We start from the raw sequence: 24,370 nt of genomic DNA on the forward strand, positions 1-24,370 counted from the left end.
TTCCTGCCCCTTCTAGCTCTGGGAGCTTCCAGGACCTTTAGGAATAGCATATCATTTCCTTGAGTGGGGGCTTCAGTGGGGTGAACAATCTGGGAACCTAGTGAGGAGTCCTCAGGGAATGGGTTTCAGCCCCTCATGCCCCGGACTGGTCTTACACAGTCCCTCAGATCTTTGAAACAAAAGCCTGGAGTTTCTTGATGTGATTTACAGGATATGGGCCTTGACTGTTGCTTCTCCAAGTCATCAGCAAATTAGTCCTCACTCTACTTAATGGGGTTAGTGGTGGTCTGTCAGTGTGGCTGATGAGGACAGACAGGAGGAGAAGTGGTTTTCAAGACCTCAGGGTCTGGAAAGGGAATTCAGAAATTTCTGAATGAGCTTTCTTGGTCCAAGCCCCCTTCTTCCTTCAGCTCTACCCTCTGTCTCCTGATTACAGTCCTTAGAAAAATGACCTGGCTTGGTTTCTGTAGCAAGAGCCTTTCCATTCCTATCGATCTCAAGCTGGTTTAAAGAAAATGTTCCTTTATTTTTTTTTCAAAATAGCTCCCTTTAATCTCTCTCCTCCTCCTTATGCTGAACGTCTCCTTTCAGAACCTGAGCTGGCTGGAGGAGAAAGAGAAGGAAGTGGTCAGTGCCCTGCGCTACTTTAAGACCATTGTGGACAAAATGGCAATTGATAAGAAGGTACTGGAGATGCTTCCAGGGTCAGCCAGCAAGGTGCTGGAGGCCATCTTACCCCTGGTGCAGAACGATCCTCGAATTCAGCACAGGTGAGTGGCTCTGAAGTCCTTGGCTGTGTCAGAACAATGGAAGCCTTAGAGGCCTCTTGGTTTGGTGGCACTGGAAACTCAAGGTTCCTAGGAACAGTCAGGAAAAGGACTCCATCACCCGGCATCCTTCCCCTGGCCCATCCCCCCACAACTGTCCCTTGATGCCATCTCAGAGTTGAGGTCACTATTACTTCTGAAGCCCGGGACACATCTCTGCCATCCCTAGGGATGTGGTCACAGTGTAAGTTTGTGGTCATTTCTTTGCCTTAGCTCATGGGCAGTAGTCACATTGGTTTGGATACATTTCTCCTGAAGCCCTCAATCACCTAACATGTCCACTCAGTCCTATCAGTGTCCAGCTGCTTAGATGATTAGGCCAAGAGAGGCAGGTAGGGAAGCCCCTGTTAGAGCATGGGCCGCGCAGCACTTAACTGTGTCAAGCCAGGACACCTCCCAGACTTGGAGCCTGGATTCACTGCGGGTAGGGGGAGCCTGTTTTGAATGAAACTTTTTGAGTTTCATTATCTGTCAGCTGGAAGCTACTGTTTCCAGTCATCACCCGAGGCCCAGACTGAAGAGCACCAGCAGGGCCTCCACCTGCATGAGGCTCTTCGCAGGCTTCACTGTTAGGGGCTGGACTGCAGGCTCACAAGCTAAGAGTTTTCTAGTACCTTAGACCTTGGGGGTTACACAGCAGCCTGGAGGCTGCACGGGGAGGCGAAGAAGCACAAGCTGGGAGAGAGAGAAGGGACCCTGTGGACCAGTGCCGTTACTGGGGTTATTGGGTCTGGGGCGGGCCTTATCCCAGCAGGCCTCCTGCAGTGAGCTTTAATTGGTGGGTTTAAAGCAAGCAGGCATGCATTCAGGAGGCGCAGCCTGTGACTAAGAGGTGGTTACTTTAAGTTCTCAGACAAATGGTCTGTCTAAAGGAGCAGTAGGTAAGCCAGGAGCCAGCCTGCTGGCGGGCAGAGATGCTTATAAGTTTCTAGCTGGCCACTGGCTAGAGCCAGTCAGGTGGGATGTAGTATTAGGAACCTTGTCAAGGGTTCGTTTGCCCTACTTCTGGTATGAGAAAACTAAACATATTTTAAAACAGATGCTGAGGCAACGTAAAATTACAAGCACTCCGTGCAGGGGACATGGAGCCAGCCTTTGCCCCAGGAAGCTTTTGTTGGGTAATACTTTCATTGCTGGAGTGCATTTTCCTCTTACAGGTTAGTTAGCAGCTTGTCCTGTATTTATTGTTAAATGTGAAAAGAAAAGCAGTACCAAATGTAATCTGAAATGAAAGCCCAGCAGGAGCTTTTTCTTAAGAGGCTGGCGCATTTTTTGTTTTTCTTCCATGGTACCTGTTCAGGATAAATGCTTCTCTGTCACAGTTCCCCAAGATGGCTTAGTGTTCATTTAGCCCCGTGAGGCTAAGCTTTTATGAACTGCTTTCAGAACTTGGCAATGAAGTTCATAGTTTTCTTCTTCTGGGGGATAAAGCAAATAGTGTCTTTATTTACAAATAACTCCCTGCCCTGGGGCTTCCACCCTGGACTTTCAGCTGACCCGTGGAGATTGTGGTCTTCTGGCCAGAAGCTCGCTGGCACTGGTTGGTGACGGGGAGGAAGCAGGACATGCTTGTCTTCACTCTGTCTTTCCCAGAGTCAATCCAGCTTCAGCTCGTAGAAGGGTTCGGTGCTGGGCTCCTGGAAGTGAATGGCGACATCATGCCACAGTCAGATGTATGGATGCCCTTTTAGAACATGTTCTTGTGGACCTAGTCTCATGTGGTAGTCTCTGCCTTGGAAGAGTTAAAGCCTAGTTGAAACAAATCAGCTCCCTCGGTTCTATGATACAGCCCTTGTTTTATGGCACAGAGAGGAAGCTCTGTTGGAGTTTGAAGAAAGGAGAGCTACACGGGTGTTGGATTTGATCTGATGAAACCTCGACTGGGTAGTTCTCGGAGCCCGACCTGAGGGAAAGCAGCAGTTGGATTAGCAGTGGGGGCAGGAGAACAAGAGCAAAGGAACTGAGGCCACTGGGCCTGGTGTGTCCCAGGGAGGGGAGGGCAGCGACTCGGGCAGTCATGGGCAGAGGGTATCCGTCCTAGGGCGTGGACGAGAGGGGAACAGTGGGAAGAGGGGAGTGATCACTTCACCCTGCGCCCTCAGGCACTAAGCCTCTTTGGGAGAGTCCGGGATAGTGTCCCCTGGACCCTCACACCCAGAGTGTGGTGCTGCTAGGAGTCTTGCTTCCTGGATCCAGGGCGCTGCTTGGAGGTCATTTGCATACTCTGGGTAAGAATCGATCAAGTCACATGGTAATGGCTGGGGGTATTTTTTGTCTGTTGAGGCGTGGCTCTGAATTGACCTTGAATGTCTATAACCATTTCTTAGAGGAGAAAATGGGAAGTGCCTGGGTGTGGCTGTAAGGACCCATGAAATACGGTTTGTTTTCTGGTAGTCCTCTGACTAATCCCATTGAAGGGGTTTTCCTTCTGAAATTCTTCCAGGCTAGTGGAGGTGGTTTTTGGTCTCCCGCAGTGATTGGAAATACCTCCTCAGATGCTCCTTTTAGATGCTTTGCATTATCTCTTTCCTCCCTAAGGGCAGTTTGCGAGCTGGAAGGTCCTTTCCCGTTTCTTCTGCGAGGCGGGTCCTTGCAAGCAGGCCCTTTGCCGCCCTCACCTCAGTTCCTGGGACGGTGATAAGCTGGCCTCCAACAAGCAGCTGGCTCTTAGCATGAGCTGTGAATGGAGGATTCCTGAGTGAGGCACCCGGAGGCCCATGTGAGAGCAACAGTTACACTCGTCACACGCAGAGGGCTTTGCTCCATGGTGGAAATGAGCCAGCAGCTGGGCCTCAGATGGCATTTTTATAGTCCTCAACTCTCCTTCCTTTCTTATGTCTTAGCCCCTTGACACAGGAATCTTCTGCTTCCAAGCTAATGACAGGAAGGCTGGACATTTCCAGCACCTTCAGGGAAACGTTAGCATCCAATGCAGGCAGAAAGGAAGTAGTGCATAAAAGTGTTTCCCCCTCTTTCACCTCACTGTTACTAGCAGTGTAACAGTGAGATGCTTTCTCCAGTGGAATCCTCCTGCAGCACCTCGGGAAGGCCACAGGCTTCTGTCAAGAGGCCTCACCTGGCCTTGCCAGGAAGCAGCGCGAGGTCCAGCCCAGCCGTTAGAAGCACATTCCCCTGCAGGATGAGATCAGCTCTGGTCCAAAACCCCAGGAGAGACTGCAGGGTCTTTGTTTTCCCCTCTCCATCCTCTTTCCTAAGAGAGGAGTTCCAACAACAAATACTTTCCATCCATATCATCTTCTAAAGTAGCCCAATCCTGGCTTTCTCGGGGCTCCTTTGGGAATTTTGTTTGTTTGTTTCTAATGGACTTGATAAGTTTGCTTTCATTCTTTTCAAAAGAAAAAGAAAGTTTGCTTTCCACCCTTTTCTTCTGTTGGAACATGCAGAGTGGAACGCCTGGCTAAATGGAAACTTTAGGTCCCTTGCAATAATTGTTTCCTCCTTACCTGATTCTGAAGAGCTTCTCATTAAAGCACTATTTGGTTCACATGTTTGTTTTAAATGGCTTTGGTTTTAGAACCTATTTAAATCATATCTTACAATATTATATATTTTCCTCAAAGTTACATCTTTGGCTCCTAAATGTCTGCATCATTTTGGTGGTTGTTTTTTTTTTGGACTAGAGGTTTCAGCACATAAATTTTCTATATTGTTGCTCTTCCTCTGTTACAATTGTTTGAAATGGAAAAATAATTCCACAATTCCTAGGGAAATTAGTTATTTAAAAATATGTGAAAGATGTAAACACCTCCATTCGGCTGCTACTCTACAATCACTGAGGCACTCAGGGCTTCTGTTCATGGGCGCTGGCATCGCAGTATAACTGGTAGCGTGGTGCGACACACACAGACACACACACACACACACACACATACACACACACTCACCTACATTCCCACCTTCACATCCCCACCACCATCTCACAGGCCCCCTCGCCCCGATTTACTATTCTCAAAATAGTCTTCATTCGTGTGCTTCTGACGTCTGTCTCATGGTTATAGTGCAGAGGATGATGAAGCTGGCCCCCTGACGGAGGAGTTCTAATAAACCGCAGACCTGTTTTGAGCTCATGACTGTTAAAATCCCGCAAACCTGTCGGCTCCTTGTGGCACATCTAAAATAGATTTTATTCTAATTGCTGATAGTCAGTATACACTCCCTGGACCTGGTCTAGTGATTAGCAGCTAGAAGGAGGGGGAGATGGGGCACTCCTCGAGACATGTGATCAGAATCTTGTAGAAGGATGTGAAGTTCGAAAAAGCATCTTAACTATCGTGGTGGAATTTTTGTAATGTTCCATTTTGGAAATGAAAAAATTTTGAAACACAGATTAGAATATAAAGCTCCACAAAATCTTTGTTGGATGTAAGGAAAAGGGCTCATGGGAGAAGTTTGCTTATTCAAAGGCGGTGTGGATTTTGCACAAAGAAAGATGGAGAAACACACCTCGTCACCAAGAAGCTGGCTCTGTGCTAAGTGATGGTCGTGCTTTAGGTTTTCTTTTTTTCAATTTTTCTCTTCCCTGTAGCTCAGCCCTCTCTTCCTGCTATAGCCGAGTGTACCAAAGTCTCGCCAACCTCATTCGCTGGTCTGACCAAGTGATGCTGGAAGGTGTGAACTCAGAAGACAAGGAGATGGTGACGACTGTGAAGGGGGTCATCAAGGCCGTGCTGGATGGAGTGAAGGTACCGGTGCAGGTTCCAGACCGTCCCGGTCAGGGACTTAAGAGCAACCTGCCTGCTGATGCTTGTCACATAAGATCTTGCTCCCAACCTTCAAACATTAGAATGTCTTTCTGCGTCTCTGGTGTTGGTGCGCTGTATCCCATAACTACTTACTTCTCTCAGGACTGGTGCAAATGGCTCTTATGGAAAAGCTGCCCAGAGCAGTCAGCCCTTACTGAGCATTGCATTAAATCTTCAGTGAGCCTTCGTAGCATCGTGCTGGCTGAGCATGCTTACCAGCTAGACAAAATACAATGGAGATCGTTTTCACAATGACTTTAAGCAAAGCTCCCAGCATGTCATGTCAGCGCTACCTTTTCATATTCTGGGAACTTCTAGGATTCTTGGTAGAAAAGCAGGAGCGAGTTGAGTAAGAAATGGAACTTTCTATATTTACTTGATGTCCATGATGTGGTCTGTGTATTTGCTATCCAGAGAAGTCAGAAACGGCGTAAGAAATTATGAATCCTAGTTAAGATGGGAAGCAAAGGCCATAGAGGGTCTGGAATTGGGGTCAGGGGGACAAATCCTAATAGAGAAAATAAGTCCTAGTGGATGGGGAGCAAGACAGAATGTTGGACATGAACCAGGTAAGGGCCTTTGGGTCAGGGCCAGGGCTGCAGGCAGCAGGACAGTGGAAACCCCGCTATTGTGTGAGGCCGTATAATGTAGTAGAAAGGGGGCCAGCCTTAGCACCTGGATAGATTTGAATCCCAAGTTTATCACTTGCTAGTCTGTGAACTTGAATAATTTACTCAACTGCTCTGCACCTTAAGTAACTCATTTATAAAATAGGGATAATAATAGCATCGTGCATTGCAGGGTTATAGGAAAAATTACACTAGTCAATACACATAATGCTTCTAGAACAGCACCTGGCACATATGGAGCAGTCAGGCCTTAGCTGCTATTTATTATTAATTATGTGGTGCTAGATGCATGCTTTGTAAACAGATCTCTTGGCTTGAAAAAACCTGCGTCCCTCTCTTTTCTGGACCCCTCAGTCCACAATTATAGCTGAGGTATTTACCCCAGGTCAAAACAATTCCTTCCCACTCAACCAGGCTAACAAATTCCTGAAAGCTGTCTCCTTGGCTTAACATTCCCCAGCAGCTCTGGAGAGTAGAATAAGGACCCCCAAAGGGCTTAAATTACAGAGAGAGGCTGAGAAAGCATTGCTCAGCATTGAAAATTGCTCCAGAATGAAATGTGTGTTTGCCAGGACATCTGGGTGGCCCTCCACCCCCAGCAGCATTTAAGGGGAGGTGATGTGTCTGCTGGGGTCATGGAGTTCATGTAAAGGGGGCTTGCCTAGATGACATCAGTATTTTCCTCTGAATTCCCCCATGTTCTCCTTTTTTTTTTTTCTTTGAGATGGAGTCTCGCTCTGTCACGCAGGCTGGAGTGCAGTGGTGCAATCTTGGCTCACTGCAACCTCTGCCTCCCAGGTTCAAGTGATTCTCCTGCCTCAGCCTCCCGAGATGCTGGGATTACAGGTATGAACCACCACACCCAGCTAATTTTGTATTTTTAGTAGAGATGGGGTCACTATGTTGGTCAGGCTGGTCTCGAACTCCTGACCTCAGGTGATCCGCCCACCTCGGCCTCCCAAAGTGTTGGGATTACAGGCGTGAGCCACCGTGCCCAGCCTGCCCGTGTTCCCTTCATTCCAAAAAGTTACTAGTGTCTGCTTAGGGCAGCGAGACTCAAGGATGTAGCCCAGGGTGGCTGTTGTGATCAGATCCGACGGCCCTTTCCAGGATTTGGAGGACAGGCACGTACGTTATCCTGTCTGGTCCCCACAGTAGCACATTGGGTTCAGCAGGGCAGAGTGGGACATGGCCTGGGGCTTTATCAGCAGTCCCGAGTCACTCTGGCTCACCCATCCCTGCTGTTCCTGTCCAGGCTTCTGAAAATGCTATTATTGAAAATTGTTATTTTTCAGGTAACATTATTAAGGTTTCCTCCTATCAAATTGATTCTGATGAGATGTTCACAAGTTAGAGTAGCCAAAACGGAGGAGAGTGAGTTTCCACTCATAAAGCTTTGTGACAGTCCCAAGTACATTTCCTCTGTGGAGTCATTACAGCACCACTTCATTAGTTGAAAGGCATGTCTGAAAGAAAAATTTCCTTGATTTTTCAAAGTGACTGGGACAAAAAAACAAGAGAGAGAAACCTATAGATTATGAACCTGTCAATGTTGGAGCAAATAACTTTTCCACAATTGCTTTAAAAATAGTTCAGCCAGAACAAAGATTCTCTAGATGAGAAGCTTTACAAATTCAGTTTTGTTTCATTTATTCAAGAAGCATTTAGTGAGAACCTTCTGTGTGCCAGGCAGTGAGAGAGAATGGGAATATGAGCAAAGCTGGCCCAGACCCTGCCCTATGGCACTTAAAGTCTAAGGAGGACAGGACCATAAACACAAAGGCACACCCATGTGATATAGCGCTGCCAAGGGAGATGGCACAGGGTGCGATGAAAGGGTATGATGACCTTCGTTTCTCAGGGTGATCAGAGACGCTTCCCCGAGGAAGAGACAGGCCAGCATCTGGAGGATGGACAGGAGCTGCCTGTGGCTGGGAGCTTTTCGTGCTGGAGTCATTACAGGCAGTGAGAGTGATCGAGACATTATGATGTTGGCATTTGTTGTTATTGTCTAATAGTAATAATATCTAACATTTATTGGGTGCTTTTTGTACATTATCCTCACTTTATACTCATGACAACCCTCCATAGTAGGCATGAATGGCTGCCCCTTACCCCTTTCACAGGTGTGGAGACTCAGGCCCAGGTGGAGCAGTAGAGTCAGTGGCAAGGGCATGATTTCCACCCCAACCCGCTGCCCCCTCCCCGGCTCCTGGGCACCATGTCATCCGAGCTACCTCCCACGGGAGGACGGGATTCTCTGCACTCCCACCCACAAGCCAGCTGTGACTTCCAACGTCTCTCGCCGACCCTTCAGGCCTGGGACACCGTACAAGCCCATGCCCTGGTAGCGTGAGAGAGCCTCCTGCAGCTGGGAGGGGCCGGAGCTGTGCAGAGGGGAAACGCTGTCGACAGCCCACTGGAGGGGGGGCTGGACGCTGCTTTACACTGACTCACCATCGTTTACGTAACCCATTCAGTTGTTCAAGGGAGTCTTTCCCCTTTTTTTTGAATGACTGAACATGTGTTATAAAACAGGATTACTTTGGTTTTGTCCCTGAATGGGTAGTAGCATTTATCATTTAAGCCTCCACATAAATGCCACTTGTTCAAGCTGTATAACCTTGGGCAAGTTACTTCCCTGAGTTTCAAGTAGGTTTTAAAATATTTGCCCTGAAGATTTGAGGAGAGATTCAGTAAGATAAAGTATATAAAGTACCTGGTAAGAACTAGGTTAACCAGGAGGCAGTGGGGAAACAGTGTTGCTTGGAGAAGTGTTCATTTCTAATGGCTCACGGTGACCATTTTTGACGGTGATGATGGCTCTCTTCCAGGTAGTCTTATAATCTCAGGTAAGAGATAGACCCCTGTCACCTCGTTAGGTTCTGGGGCTGCTTTTCCACCGGGAGCCTGTAGCTCAGAGGTGGTTATGCCTCTTGAAGGATGGAAATCTGAGGAATTTAAAGACCCTCAATGTTTTTCTCTGAAAACCACACCCAGTCTAGCACCTGGATGTTGGGGGGCTGAGCCACTCAAGGTCAAAGAGATATCCCAGCATGACCTTTTGAAATCAGTACCCCACCTCTTTCCAACTTGACCAGTTAATTTCCTCTCTTACTTGAGCACCAGAGCTGTATTTTGATTTGTCAAAGGTCATTTAAGCCCTTCCTTCTCTGTGATTATTTTCTTTCTTTCTTTTTTTTTTTTTTTTTTTTTTTGAGACGGAGTCTCACTCTTGTTGCCCAGGCGTGATCTCAGCTCGCTGCAACCTCCACCTCTAGGGTTCAAGTGATTCTCCTGCCTCGGCAGGAGATTACAGTAGCTGGGATTACAGGCACCCACCACCACACCCGGCTAATTTTTTAATCTTTAGTAGAGACAAGGTTTCACCATGTTGGCCAGGCTGAACTCCTGACCTCCAGTGATCCGCTCGCCTAGGGCCCCCCAAAGTGCTGGGATGACAGGCGTGAGCCACTGCGCCAGGCCTATAATCATTTTCAATATGAATAAAATGAACATGGCAGTAAAGTATTACATATTTGGAGAGCTACTTTTCCAAATACCGTTTTTGACTTTTGAAAACTGATTTTCAGTGACCAGCCGGGAGTTTCCAGTCACTGTTGTAGACATAGACTCTAGAGTAGTCTCTTACAGTCTTTTTTTTTTTTTCCCCCAAGACAGTCTCACTCTGTCACCCAGACTAGAGTGCAACAATGGCACAATCTGTGCTCACTGCAACTTCTACCTTCTGGATTCAAGTGATCCTCCATTCTCAGCCTCCTGAGTAGCTGGGACCACAGGTGCATACCACCACGTCCAACTAATTTTTTTTTTTTTTTGGTAAAGACAGGGTTTTACCATGTTGCCCAGGCTGGTTTTGAACTCCTGGGCTCGAGTGATTCACTCATCTCGGCCTGCCAAAGTGCTAGGATCACAGACATGAGCAACCACGCCTGGCCTTTTTATTAGTCTTTTTTTTTTTTTTTTCTTTGAGACGGAGTCTCGCTCTGTTGACCAGGCTGGAGTGCAGTGGCGCGATCTCGGCTCACTGCAAACTCTGCCTTCCGGGTTCACACCATTCTCCTGCCTCAGCCTCCCGAGTAGCTGGGACTACAGGCGCCCACCACCGCGCCCGGCTAATTTTTTGTATTTTTAGTAGGGGCGGGGTTTCACCGTGCTCTCGATCTCCTGACCTACACGTGATCCACCCACCTCGGCCTCCCAAAGTGCTGGGATTACAGGAGTGAGCCACCGCGCCTGGTCTTTCAGTCTTTTCTAACTTGTGCCTCAGGACAATTAAAAAGTCTGACATCTGGCTGGGCGCGGTGGCTCAAGCCTGTAATCCCAGCTCTTTGGGAGGCCGAGACGGGCGGATCACAAGGTCAGGAGATCGAGACCATCCTGGCTAACCCGGTGAAACCCCGTCTCTACTAAAAAATACAAAAAACTAGCTGGGTGAGGTGGCGGGCGCCTGTAATCCCAGCTACTCGGGAGGCTGCGGCAGGAGAATGGCATGAACCGGGAGGCGGAGCTTGCAGTGAGCTGAGATCTGGCCACTGCACTCCAGCCTGGGCGACAGAGCGAGACTCCGTCTCAAAAAAAAAAAAAAAAAAAAAAAAAAAAAAAGTCTGACATCCCTCTCAAAAAAAATTCTACCTTCAGTAGGAGGTATTGGGCTCATGCCAAGTTGTAAATGGTCAGCTTTCAATGAGATTAGGGTGTTAGCACAGTAGCTAGATATGTGCACATTTTAGGGTTTCTCTTCTGTGATAGTTAAGGCAAGTCAAGACTAAAGACCTTCTGTCTAGGCGGGGAGATAGGTGGTAAATTTAAAAAGCAGCCCGCCCCCTTTTATACTCTTTTCAAGCGTAGGCCATGCGAGCTAGTGTAGGGAGCGTGATTGGGATCGTGACATCATCTTTGAATTCGGGCGCCTGCCTGCACATGTGTGCCTGTCATTCCAGGATTCTTTTGCCATCGTTCATTAGTTGAGTTTACAGCTGCCTCTCCAGAAAGATGACGATCTAATTATAATTGCTCATGAATCAATGAAGAGTCGGGAATGTTTTCCTGTATCAACAGATGCAAACAACACAGACTTCTTTCTGTTCCTTTCGCCCTGCTTGTAAAGAAGAGTGAATCTGAAAGTGGGGTGTCCAGGGCACTGTGTTCTGGCACTCTTTAACTCCCTTTAAGGCCGTGATGCCCTTCTTTGGGGCCTGGCGTTGTGCTTTTAGGAAGAGCTGCGTCTCCCACCGTCCCCCCTCCTCCAGGTGATAGGGTGCAGGGGAGCTGCCTCTGTCCTAATTGCTCTCTTCCCTGATTGTATAGTCTCTCATCCTCTATCTTGTCCTGTTTGTAATCAATCACCAGCTAGATGACTGCTCCTTAAATATTAACTTCTAAATTATGCTGACATCTAACTATTAAGGTTCTCCTTTCTTGCTATTACTTGGCTCTTAGAGATTTTACTTCTCCACAGTTCTTCAAGAATAGACATCTGAATGGGATAACAACTGTCACAGAGTAGGGTAACACTGAACCTGTGTCTGTGGATATGCCTGGCTGGGCATGGTGGCTCACACCTGTAATCCCAACACTTTGGGAGGCCAAAGCAGGAGGATCACTTGAGCCCAAGAGTTTGATAGATGCATTTAGTTTTGGGGGGGTTTGCTTGTTTAGTTATTATTTCAGAAGTAATATATGTTCATTTCAGAAAATTTAGAAAATAGAAAAAGAACAAAATAAAGGGGTGTTTCATAGCCATATTTTTTGTATTACATATATTCTTGATTTGGCTTTGTTTACAAAACGTGCAATATATACCAGCATATCACCTAGAACTATTTTTCCACTTAATGTATTACAGCATCTTTCCATGATACAGTGCATATTCTTGTTGTGACTTTGTTTTTAATAACAATGTAATGGTTGGCCCATTGTCTGGTTCTGTCATGACTTATGTAATCAGTACATATTATCAAATATTTAATTGTGGGATATTGAAGTATTCAAAATTATCACATTAATGATACATAATCTTATGTATACTCTGTGATGACCATCTTTTGTGGTTTGATTTTTGCACACATTCATGACATTTTTCTTGGGCAAGATTCTTTTTTTAAGAGATAGAGTCTTAATCTCTCACCTAGGCTGGAGTGTGATTACAGTTCACTGCAGCCTTGAACCCCTGGGCTCAAGCCATCCTTCTGCCTCAGCCTCCCAAAGTGCTAGGATTATAGGCATGAGCCACTGCACCTGGTGCAAAATTCTCATAATGCAAATGTTTAAGGCTTTTGATAAATACTGATAAGTCATCCCTCCGAAGAGGCTGTCTGAAGCGCTGCTCCCACCTACTATATCTGGAAGTTTCTATTTTGTTGCCGTCCAAAGTGATGAATGTCTTATGATTATTGACCATTGGTATCTGTGACTTTCTTGTTTGATATTTTTTTTGGCGTGTTCACCTTTTAGTTTTTGTGTTTTCGAAAGAACCCTTGCACTGGGAAGGATGGTAACTGACTCTGACTTATTTGCAGCATACACTGCCATTTTGGTGTGTGGTGTTTTTGAGTCGAGAGGCTTGGCAGCCTCTGGTTCAGGGTCTCTGGTTACTGTGTTGCCCACTGGCATCCGCTGCCACCTCCTCTATAACTTGGAAACAGCTTCCTGCTGAAACACGTAGGCCCTGGCCAGATGTCCATCGACAGGAAGGCGGGGGGAGTTGTGATGCATCCACTCGTGGGAACACTGCCGGCAACTAGCAGCAGGCGCCTCGCACACACGAAGCACAGCCATTGACGCTGAGCTTGGGGGACAGAGCAGGCAAAGATGTGTGGACAGGAAGTGGATTGGTGGCTGCCAGGGGCTGGGAGTCGAGGGGAATGTGGAGTTTCCTTTTGGGGTGATGAGAAGTCCTAAAATTGATTGTGCTAATGGTCACACAACTCTGTGAACAGACTAAAAACCACTGAATCGTACACTTTAAATGGGTGAATTTGATGGCATATGAATTATATATCCATAAAGCTGTTTTTAAAAAGAAAATGGACACAAAAGTATATATATGATATGGTTGCATTTATATAAAGTTCTAGGACAGGCAAAAGTAATCTATGATAATGGAAGTTAAAAAACGGTTGGGGCGGGGCAGATTGGCTGGAAATGTTCTTTGTGTTTTTAGTGGCACTTACTTGGGTATATGCAGTTGTCAAAACTCATCAAACTGGGAGAAAATGCATTCTAATCTTTTTTAAAAAACCACATGGGCCCTTAGGTCTTCCCTTTTTTTTCTTTTGCTATGATTTGAAAAAGGCTATTTTTCTTTTCTTTTTTCTCAGTTAATGGTTCTAAAGTGATTTCTTTGCTGGGTTATCTCCCCTTAACTCCTTCTCCATTGACAAGGACCCCAACCAGCCGCCACCCACCCCCACCAGCTAGCTGCTCCACCACACCTGTGGCCAGCTCGCCTTGGGAAGCCACCCAGTGCCACACGATCTAGTGACTTTAGAGAACTAGAAACAGAGTAATTCCCCAACAAACTGACTGGGAATCTGTTCTGCCGGGTATTGTAATTTGTGTGATAAACAATCATTTTGAGACTCTGGGGTTTGCCATTTCCCCTTCCAAGAGGAAGTGCCTTTACGCATTTGAAACTTCTTGACATGCCATGAAGGTATTTTTGGAGGACCGGGGACATTTGGGAAGTCATGCAGATTACCTAAGGCAAGTGATTCTTGCGTTTATGGCGCATGGAGAATCTGTAGGCACAGAAATGAGACTCAGCAGCAGAGGACAGACAGCACCTGCCTGCCTTCTTGTGGAAACTCAGTGGTGACGGGAGCTTTGCTCATTGCCTTTTTCTTGTGGGGTAGGAGCTGGTCAGGCTCACCGTCGAGAAGCAGGGACGTCCATCTCCGACGAGCCCCGTGAAGCCCAGTTCCCCTGCTGGCAAGCCTGATGGGTAGGTGCTGACTAACCCTCCTGTCGCAGGGGTCACACTCAGTGGCAAAGTCTCTACATTTGACAAGGATAGGGCCTGGGGGGTGGGCAGCATGAAGGTGGGCTGCTGGAGGCCCATATTGCTTTTTCAGTGGTTAGCATTGTGTGTATATTTCACACAGGCTTGAAGTATTGCCCATCTCAAGTTTACTCTTCAGCGTGACTGTTTCCAAGGATCATGTGTGAGCGCATCCAGTGACACATACCAGTGCTTTTCCTGGGCAACTTCGTTTCATAATTACAAAGAACTTTTAAGGGCTTGGGTTTGGGGACTTTGACTTGAGCGCACTCTTGCTTGATCCAGAGTAAACTGAGGATGACATCGATGGTTGTAAGGGTTTATATTCATCTCTACTCTAAGCTCCTGGTAAAAATATAAAACATAAATTTGGAGCTTTTGTTTTGTTTTTGAGACAGAGTCTCTGTTGCTTAGGCTGGGATGCGGTGGTACGATCTGGGCTCATTGCAACCTCCTCTCAGGTTAGAGCGATTCTCTTGCCTCAGCCTTTCAAGTAGCTGGGACTACAGGTGCACGCCACCACGCCCGGCTAATTTTTGTATTTTTAGTAGAGACAGGGTTTCACCATGTTGGCCAAGCTGGTCTCAAACTCCTAACCTCAAGTGATCCCCCACCTTGGCCTCCCGAAGTGCTGGGATTATAGGTGTGAGCCACTGTGCCCGGCCTGGAGCATTTTAGAGAGCCCTTAGATCATCTTCAGATAAGGAAACTGAGGTGCAAAGTTGGGGGCACAGCCAAGCTCCAGTAGCTCCTTAGCAACCAAACCAGAACCCCAGAGCTCTGTATCCAGGGAGCCTGCTCCTCAGCCCCACCTCACCCACCATGTTCTACCCAGTCACATCCTCACCCTCTCAGGGCCTGTATGTGCTCGTCCCGTCTTTGACCTTCTGTAACCCCAAGTTCTTCCCAATTCTGCAGCCCAGCAGAGCTCCCCCTGACAGACCGCGAGGTAGAAATCCTAAACAAGACGACCGGGATGTCACAGTCAACTGAGCTCCTCCCAGACGCCACAGATGAAGAGGTCGCGCCCCCCAAGCCCCCTCTGCCTGGCATTCGGGTGGTTGATAATAGGTAATTACCTTCCTGTTTGTCCAGTGCCTCCCATGGCAGAATGAGCAAGAAAGGGAGGAAGGCAGGGCTCGGGCCCTTTCCCCTCAGTGCTGGGGGCTTGGCCCCCCTTGGGAGGCTGACTCTGGAGCTGCCCCCCCCCCCCCGCCCAGCCCTCCCTGGCCACCCTGAGCTCTCCTGAAGGCCTCCTTGTGCCCTCAGCCCAGGGAGACCTGGTATGATTTATTATGAAAGAAAAAGAAAGGGTTGTTCTTTTTCGTTCATTTGGTATTTACAGGTTTTATTTTGGCGGAGGGGAGTAGGCAGCAGTTGAAGTGTGAACACTGGGTGTGGAGAGTCTAGTAATGAAAGAGCCCCACATCCTGTACCCCAATATCATGCTGAAGAGCTTTGGTGAGTGTGGTTTGGTCTGCCTGGACGTTTCGGTCTGTTTCAGTCCTCCACCAGCATTGCCACCCAAGAAAAGACAGTCGGCACCGTCCCCTACCCGAGTGGCTGTGGTGGCCCCCATGAGCCGAGCCACCAGTGGCTCCAGTTTGCCTGTTGGAATCAATAGGCAGGTAATGCAGCTCGTGTTCGCTTCTTGGGAAGGCAGGGAGGGGGGTCGGGATTTGCTCCTGAAGCTGAAACCCATGGTCTTCAGTCGCTGGTGTTTTGTCACATCGAGGGGTGTGAGACCTTGTACCCATGCCTCTCATTCCAGGACATGATCCAAATTCCCATATGGGGATAAGGGTCAGGGCAGGGAGGCCAGAGCCAAAGGGCGTCTCCTGGGGATAGGTGAGCCCAGCCCCAGAGCCCTCCCTGGTCACACCCCCCACCAACTCCAGATGGCTGCTTCTCTGCTGTATGTGTCCTTCAATTGCTGACGTCAGAGGTGGTTTTTGAGTTTGCCTGGCAGTATTTCCTTCTCTAAGTAAATGCACCGGTTGCCTCACCCCTGGTCTCTGCCACCGTTTCTCAGAAGTGACTTGGCTTTGTTTTTCTTTTTCCGTTTAAGGATTTTGACGTTGACTGTTATGCACAGAGACGACTGTCAGGAGGCAGCCACTCATATGGTGGAGAGTCGCCCCGCCTCTCCCCCTGCAGCAGCATAGGCAAGCTCAGCAAGTCAGACGAGCAGCTGTCCTCTCTGGACAGGGACAGTGGGCAGTGCTCCCGGAACACAAGCTGTGAAACACTAGGTGAGCCGCCAGCATCCTCCTGTTCCATCCTGTCTTGGTGGCTTCTCTGGGGCCATACAGTCCTGGGTGGGAGTCCCAGGTCATGCGATCATTGACTACGTGACTTTGGCCCACTTGTTTAGAATCTGAGCCTCAGCTTCCTCATCTGCAAAATAAGGATAACAGTATCTGCCTCCCTAGGAAGTTGAGCATGTAAATGAAATCACAACGTAAAACCACAGCCTAGATATTCAAGCGGTAACTGTTGTTAGTTCATCTGTCAGTGGGTAATTTGACTCTCTTTACCAAAATTAAGAGCCATTTGTGTTGAGAGCTTTAAATGAAGGGGTGGGGGTCCTGACAACACTTGACAGAGGCTGAAGGGGAAAGAGCCGCACGAGCCAGCCTTCTCCTTAGTCAGCGCTGAATGTGTGCTGTGCGGGCCCCTCCCGTCTGCCGGGCAGGGGGCTTAGAGAGCAGGAAGCTGTTTGTATCCTGTGAACTAGATATTTTCACTTCTGAGAATGTATCCTAGGAGCATAATCAGCGATTAATAGCAAGATTTCATTGGTAGGAAATCAGGTGAATGATGGTACATTCATTTGCTGGAATAATCTGTAGCTATTAAAAATTGCTCATAATATATTGATAACTGGAAAAAGTACAGGGCCATTTACATATTTTCATAGTATTCTCAATTTTTTTTTTGAGACAGAGCCTCACTCTGTCCCCCAGGCTGGAGTACAGTGACACTATCTGGGCTTACTGCAACCTCCGCCTCCCAGGTTCAAGTGATTCTCCTGCCTCAGCCTCCCGAGTGGCTGGGACTACAGGTGTGCACCACCACGTCCGGGCAATTTTTTTGTATTTTTAGTAGAGGCGGGGTTTCACCATGTTGGCCAGGCTGGTCTTGAACTCCTGACCTCAGGTGATCCGCCCGCCTCAGCCTCCCAAAGTGCTGGGATTACAGGCGTGGGCCACCGTGCCCAGCCAATTTTTGTATTTTTAGTAGAGAAAATGGTTTCATCACATTGGCCAGGCTGGTCTTGAACTCCTGGCCTCAAGTGAGCAGCCCACTTCAGCCTCAATAAGTGCTGGGATTACATTCGTGAGCCACTGCGCCCAGCCAATTTTTGTATTTTTAGTAGAGACAGGGTTTCACTACATTGGCCAGGCTGGCCTTGAACTCCTGACCTGAAGTGATCGGCCTGCCTCAGCCTTGCAAAGTGCTGGAATTACAGGCGTGAGCCACCACGCAGCCCTCAGTTGGGCTTTTTCAAAAAGGAATCCTAGAAGCAAAAGAGGCATTTAAGGAAATACATCAAAATGTAAATAGAAAATACAGTTAGATTACGGGGTTGTGGGTGATTTTTATTTTCTTGATGTAATTTGCCACGGTTTCTGTGATGGTTGTGTATTTTTCTTTTTTTTTAAGTAAGAAATGTAAAAAATAAGAAAAGTATAGCAAACAGCCATATTCCCATCTGGTTTGCTTTTATAATCAGGGAGAAGAATGAAGAATATAACATGTAAATATAAACGAAACCCTGGAGACATGTCTTTGTCACACACCCATGAGCAAGCCGGCAAGAGGTGGGCAGCGGGGGCTGGCTGCTCCTGCAGGGCCTCTGGCTAACGGGTCTTTTTTTTCCCTGTTGTAACTGCAGACCACTATGATCCCGACTATGAATTCCTCCAGCAAGACCTCTCTAACGCAGACCAGATACCTCAGCAGACGGCCTGGAACCTTAGCCCGTTGCCAGAGTCTTTGGGGGAGTCTGGGTCTCCATTTGTTGGCCATCCTTTCCAGCTGCCTCTTGGCAGCCATCCCCAGCCAGACGGACCTCTGGCCCCAGGGCAGCAGACAGATACGCCGCCTGCTCTCCCCGAGAAGAAGCGCAGGAGTGCAGCCTCCCAGACAGCGGACAGCTCTGGCTGCAGGGTGTCCTACGAGCGGCATCCCTCGCAGTACGACAACATCTCTGGGGAGGACCTGCAGAGCACGGCCCCAATCCAGTCCGTCCCCTATGCGCCCTTTGCTGCTATTCTCCCCTTTCAGCATGGAGGTTCCTCAGCCCCTGTCGAATTTGTGGGTGATTTTACTGCTCCTGAATCAACGGGTGACCCAGAAAAACCACCTCCTCTACCAGAGAAGAAAAACAAACACAGTAAGCTTTTGTTGCACTGTTGTCAGGAAGTGCATTTTATAACCTGAAATGGCAGTATGTTTTCTTTCAGCATTAGACCAGAAGCAAATCAGTGGCCTCATTATTTCATAAAAGATAGGCCAGCCAGGTATGTGGACACTTCTGGGAGCCAGGTTTTCTCATTACAGGTGATCGTTTTTAAAGCCTGATCAGCTGATCTCTCCTTTATAGTTTCCGTACAGTCTCAGGCCGGTTCTCCACGTAGCCCGAGGGCTTCTCCTCTTTAGATGGCAGCAGTTGACCTTCTGGCCTGATCACAGTGACAGAGGGGAACAAGTGTCCTGGCATACAGGACAGCATTGCAGCAACATCTGCATAGAGCGAGGTGGATATGTGAATTTCAGCAGAACTTACCTAGTGTCCACAGAGTGATTGTCTAAGGATCCTGTCTAGAGCACGCTGTCTCTGTTCATGCTCCCAGAATGACGTGGGAGCTGAGGTTGCCCAGCAGGAGTAATTGAGGACACTTCTTGGACCAAACATTTTAATATATGATGTTACTGGAGCCCAGGGGTGGAGCTGAAGTTTTGAATATTTTCCAACTGTAAATCTGCCATAAAAGTAATAAGGAGAGTTCTCCTGGAAATTCTGTTTTCTCCTAGCTCCCCTAACTGCCCCACACTTCTGGGAGTTGCCTGGCCCCCTCTGTCCCCGCCCTCTCCCCGCTTCACTAGCATAGTTCTGCTTCGATTTTCTTGGCAGCGCAGCTGTCACTGTTTCAATGTGTGTGGTCACGTTAGCCCCACAGCCCCAGGCTTCCCTGGCCTCAGTTGACATATCCAACAGAGAACTTCTGTGAACTAGAAATGGAATCTCTACTCCAAATTCCCAAATGAGAGCATCTCAGCCCAGCTTAGAACTGGGCCCCATTCTCAAAGAAGGGAAGACCTGGCTTGGTTCAGTCCAGCAAGGATCGCCCTGAGGGCCGGCTGCGTGGTCTCCAGAAGGCTGCGGCTGAGATGGTGTCATGTATCCCCAGCTCCTCGGTGGGTGTTGCCCAGCTTGTGTGATGGCCTCAGCAGTGGTCCCCCAGCTAGAGGGAGGGCTGGCTCTGTGGGACTAATGATGTCATCCCCATCTGTCGTGTATATTCGCTCATCAGAAACCAGGGCTTCCGCAGAGGGGTGTGCAATGGCAATGCCAGAAGCATTTCCTTCTCTTCCCCTCCCTCTGCATGGACAAGTGTTTAAAGAGCTGTTGGCCTCCCCCTTCACCTCTGTTATCTTGGGCTACATGCCACTCAGGCTCACCCCCTTTCCTTCCCTAGGGGAGGGGTCCTCTGAGCTCAGACACTGGGCAGGATGGCATCCTTACAAACTGCAGCAGACGCCAGAGAGCCTTACCCTTCCAGCTCCTAGAACAAGTGTGGGCGGCGGTCCTCATGCAGGGTCTGTAGAGGGGAGAAGGAAAGGGAGGGGTAGCCAGTGTTTCCTTTCAAACAGTCTCAAGTGGCTGAAAATCCCCAGTAATTTAGGCTACCATTTTGAGGCTTTAACCCATTCATCAGTGTCTCCAGCACTGGAGCCTGCAAACCTCTAAAAAACTCCTGAGCTGCAGCCATGGCGTGCCCTGAGCTAAAGCTTCACACGCCCTGTCGAAGGTCATCGTGACAGCCACCTGCAAGGCAGGCCCTATTAGCTCCAATTTCATAGGTAGAGAAACTGGAGCTTAAAAGAACTGAGTATTGCCCAAGATCAACAAGCAAGTGGGGCACGGATCTGGGACTGAGAGCCTGACCTGAGTTGTACAAGCCTGTTACACTTCCTCCCGAGCCAAGGAGGAATTCAGCCCTCCTTCCTTGAGATCCCATCCAGTTTTCAGTGTTGACCCCTATGCAGGGGGTGGTCTTCTCCATACTCTGTGAAAGAGCCCCAAACTTAGGTGCCCTGAGCCTCAGTCCTAGTCCCCAGTCTGCTCTTCACTCCCCGAGGGGACCCTCAGGTGACCTTGTGGAAAATGCCTCAAAATTGCTTTCAGGGAAAGAAGGAAAGAATCATCACCCTGGCCGCGTGGCTGACACTGGCCTGAGTTCACGCACGCTCAGTCCCAGTGTCACGACGTATCCTCATCATTTGGGATGCACTGATACCATGAGGGTCCCCAGCCCCTCTTGCCAGGGGCAACCCCATGAGTCCCTTGCACCAGACGAGCCTTGTGATCACTGTCCGGCACCTGAAATCCCCACAGTCCCAGGCCCTGAGCACTGGCGGCTGAGCCTTCCCAGCAATGCTGGCTGCCTGGCCTCTGGGCTGCCACTGGGCTGCTTTTGAAATGGACTGGGTCCTCCTCATTTCTAGAAGGCTGGGAATGTCACTGCTATTCCCTATGCTTGGCTAGCAGGTCTCTACAAGGGCTTCATCATCAAGAGTTCAGAAAGACCTCCTGAAGAGATCACAGTTTCACAGAAAAGTCAGGCAGAGGTGGTTGTGTTTAGTCTTTTTCTTTTTTCCATAGTTCACTGCAGCCTTGAACTCGGTTCAAGGGATCCTCCCACCTCAGCCTCTTGAATAGCTGGGACCATAGGCACATACCACCATTGCTAAGTTTTATCTTTTCTTTTTTCTTTTTAGAGATGGGAGTCTCACTGTGTTGCCCAGGCTGGTGTCGAACTAGCCTCAAGTGACCCTCCTGCCTCAGCCTCCCAAAGCACTGGGATTATAGGCATGAGCCACTGTGCCCGGCCACGTTTAGTCTTTTTAGGGAGCAGTTTGTGGGTGCTTGGGATCACCTTCCTAGGCTTGCCCCTTCCTCTGGAGCCTGGTGACGATGGTTGCACAGCATTAAAGAGGAAGTGTGGGGCTAGGTGCAGTGGCTCACACCTGTAATCCCATCACTTTGGGAGACCGAGCCAGGTGGATCACCTGAGGTCAGGAGTTTGAGACCAGCCAGACCAACATGGCACAACCCTATCTCTACTGAAAATACAAAAATTAGCTGGACGTCGTGGTCCATGCCTGTAATCCCAGCTACTCGGGAGACTGAGGCAGGAGGATCACTTGAACCCACGAGGTGGAGGTTGCAGTGAGCCGAGATCACACCATTACACTCCAGCCTGGGCGACAAGAGTGAAACTCAGTCTCGAAAAAAAAAAAAAAGGAAGTGTAAGACAAGCTCGGCCGGGCGCGGTGGCTCAAGCCTGTAATCCCAGCACTTTGGGAGGCCGAGGCGGGCGGATCACGAGGTCAGGAGATCGAGACCATTCTGGCTAACACAGTGAAACCCCGTCTCTACTAAAAATACAAAAACTTAGCCGGGCGAGGTGGCAGGCGCCTGTAGTCCCAGCTACTCGGGAGGCTGAGGCAGAAGAATGGCGTAAACCCGGGAGGCGGAGCTTGCAGTGAGCTGAGATCCGGCCACTGCACTCCAGCCTGGGTGACAGAGCGAGACTCGTCTCAAAAAAAAAAAAAAAAAAGACAAGCTCAAGGGGCTGCGAGCTGCCCTTTCAGTAGCAGCAGCTGACCTCAGGGGGGAACCATCTCTTCCTGTGCATCTTTTCCAACCAAGTTCTGCTCTGTGCTTGTTGGAGCTAGTAAGAAATTCTTACATAATCTTTTAAATAAAGAAGGTGACTTTGAACCCCTTCCTTCAGTGACACTCCTGGAGAGAGAGCATTTCCTCTATACCTGGACCCCCAGAGCGGCTCAGGGAAGAAATAAACTCCCTACCTCTGTGACTGTCTTCCTCAGCTCAGTGTCTGGCCTTCCTTGATTTGTTGACTAGTTGGGGTTTGCAGAAAAGCCTCTGGCTTTGTGCTTATTTGAGGATACAAAATTTAGCACTGCAGAGCCACCACTTTTTCTTGGTATCTGAAGCTCAGCTCCACCTGGCAGGTGCTCGTGGCACTTGTGACGTGCCCCGAGGGGAAAGTGCCTGCTCAGGAGGTGGCTGAGACTTGCCATCCCTTGAGTCCCTCGCTTGAGTCCTGAGTTCGCATTAGGGTTCCCCATCGGTGTTGCGTGTCTGCCGGTCTGGACGTGTCTCCTCCATTAGCGCATCAGACAGGGTGTGATTTCACTGCCCGAAAAGGCCTCTGCGCTCCGCCTGTTTGTCCCTCCCTGAGGTGCTTTCGGTGGAAAGCCCCCTAGCTGCTGTGGGAAGAATGCGGGGAGGGGTTCCCTGACGTGGCAGCCCCCAGCCTTGCTGCAGCTCTGTCCCTCCGTTTCACAGTGCTGGCCTACATGCAGCTGCTGGAGGACTACTCGGAGCCACAGCCCTCCATGTTCTACCAGACGCCGCAGAACGAGCACATCTACCAGCAGAAGAACAAGCTCCTCATGGAGGTATACGGCTTCAGCGACTCCTTCAGCGGGGTGGACTCCGTGCAGGAGCTGGCCCCGCCGCCCGCCCTACCCCCCAAGCAGCGGCAGCTGGTGAGTGACACCCTCCCTTGTGACTAGCACTTCTGATTCTAGCAGGTCTCTAGGAACCAGAACGAGCTTCCTCCCTGCCGTGGCAGGGCCCCAGTTTTGGGTGTGGAAGGCACCATCTCCCACACAGATGCTTTTACTTCCTCCTGAGATGCTCACCAGCAGCCCAGTGCCCGCTCCACCACCTCCCCACCCTGGGGTGCAGGGACCTTTCTTTTCCACAGCAGGCCCACGCAGCAGGGACAGGCTTGTACTCAGGGTGTTTGCTCTCTCTGCTGACAGTCTCTTGTATTTTTTTCTGTCTTCTTTGGCTTCAACATAGACCTCCCAGAAGGGAGGGACTCAGTCAAAGCACAGGACATGGTCTGTGCATGGCCATCTGTGGACTTGATTGGCATAATGGTCCTAACTGTGTAGAGTGACTTATAACCCAGCCTTGGCCGGGGAGGGCCCAAGGGAAACAAGCGCCATTGAAGCGGAGGATGGCTTTAAACAGAGCCACTCTGTTTCAGACACAGCACCTTCCTCTTCTAGAAAACACTCCTGTGCTGAGGACTCCCGTGCACGTAAGGAAGCACGGGTCAGCACAGAAGGCAGGCTGTTCCACCGTGGGCACCCCATGAGGCTCCGGAACTGCCCAGGCACTGGGCAGGTAGGCAGATGGGGGGTGCCTGTGGCATCCCTCCAAACTTTCTCCCTTTGCTGCCAGTTAATGAACATGGAGGGCCCTAGTCGGGTTTGAGGATCTGAGCCTCTTGTCCAGCCATGCTCCCCAGGAAGAGGAAGCTCCCCAACAGGGAGCTCCAGGCTTGTTCAGAACTGCCTGGGTTGCTGTGCTCGTGTGCTGGCCAGTCTGGTGGCTTCTACCAGGAGGCGACTAGTGTGCCCTGGGCCATCTTTTATCCATTGCGAGAGGACATGAAGGGCCGTCTGATTCTTCTGGGAGGCAGCTGCAGACTGGAGGACAAATATCCCTGGATTACTCCATATAATCACCTGGGGCTCAGCCCAGTCCCAGGAGTCCCTGAGCTTCCTATACTCAGTGGGCTCTGGCTGACCAAGCAAGCTGTTTTGTTTCCACTGAGAAACCACACTCAGCCCCTTCAGAGAAGGCCGTGTCCAGTAGAGGAAAGGCCAAGCCTGGAGTTGAGAGTCCTGAATTCCAACCCTGCCACTTGTTAGCCGTGTCACATGTGCCATTTTCAGGGTCTCAGATCCTCACCTGCCCTGCCCATCCCACAGGCACAATTGAGAATATGAGTCTCAATTGCTTTGAAGATGTTTCAAAAAGGGTCCCACCATGGAAACATAAATGCCTCATTT

At 49.2% G+C, this 24,370-nt stretch overlaps 1 protein-coding gene across 27 annotated transcripts in view; it reads left to right on the top strand.

Annotated features, from left to right (window-relative positions):
• Positions 1-24,370, top strand: part of RAPGEF1 (Rap guanine nucleotide exchange factor 1) — a 159,641-nt gene that overhangs the window by 91,072 nt on the left and 44,199 nt on the right. For all 27 annotated transcript variants that reach the window (XR_012424236.1, XR_012424234.1, XR_012424235.1 and 24 more), the window contains 8 exons: positions 592-770; positions 5,374-5,530; positions 14,097-14,185; positions 15,161-15,313; positions 15,747-15,870; positions 16,311-16,494; positions 18,141-18,641; positions 22,848-23,050. Coding sequence is in view for 23 of the 27 variants with exons in the window: in XM_045373970.3 (XP_045229905.2) it covers positions 592-770; positions 5,374-5,530; positions 14,097-14,185; positions 15,161-15,313; positions 15,747-15,870; positions 16,311-16,494; positions 18,141-18,641; positions 22,848-23,050 (1,590 nt within the window). In the remaining 4 variants the exon portion in view is untranslated. The remainder of the gene's footprint in view (positions 1-591; positions 771-5,373; positions 5,531-14,096; positions 14,186-15,160; positions 15,314-15,746; positions 15,871-16,310; positions 16,495-18,140; positions 18,642-22,847; positions 23,051-24,370) is intronic.

Source organism: Macaca fascicularis, chromosome 15 (assembly GCF_037993035.2).
Source record: "Macaca fascicularis isolate 582-1 chromosome 15, T2T-MFA8v1.1".
In the NCBI taxonomy this organism is placed as follows: domain Eukaryota; kingdom Metazoa; phylum Chordata; class Mammalia; order Primates; family Cercopithecidae; genus Macaca; species Macaca fascicularis.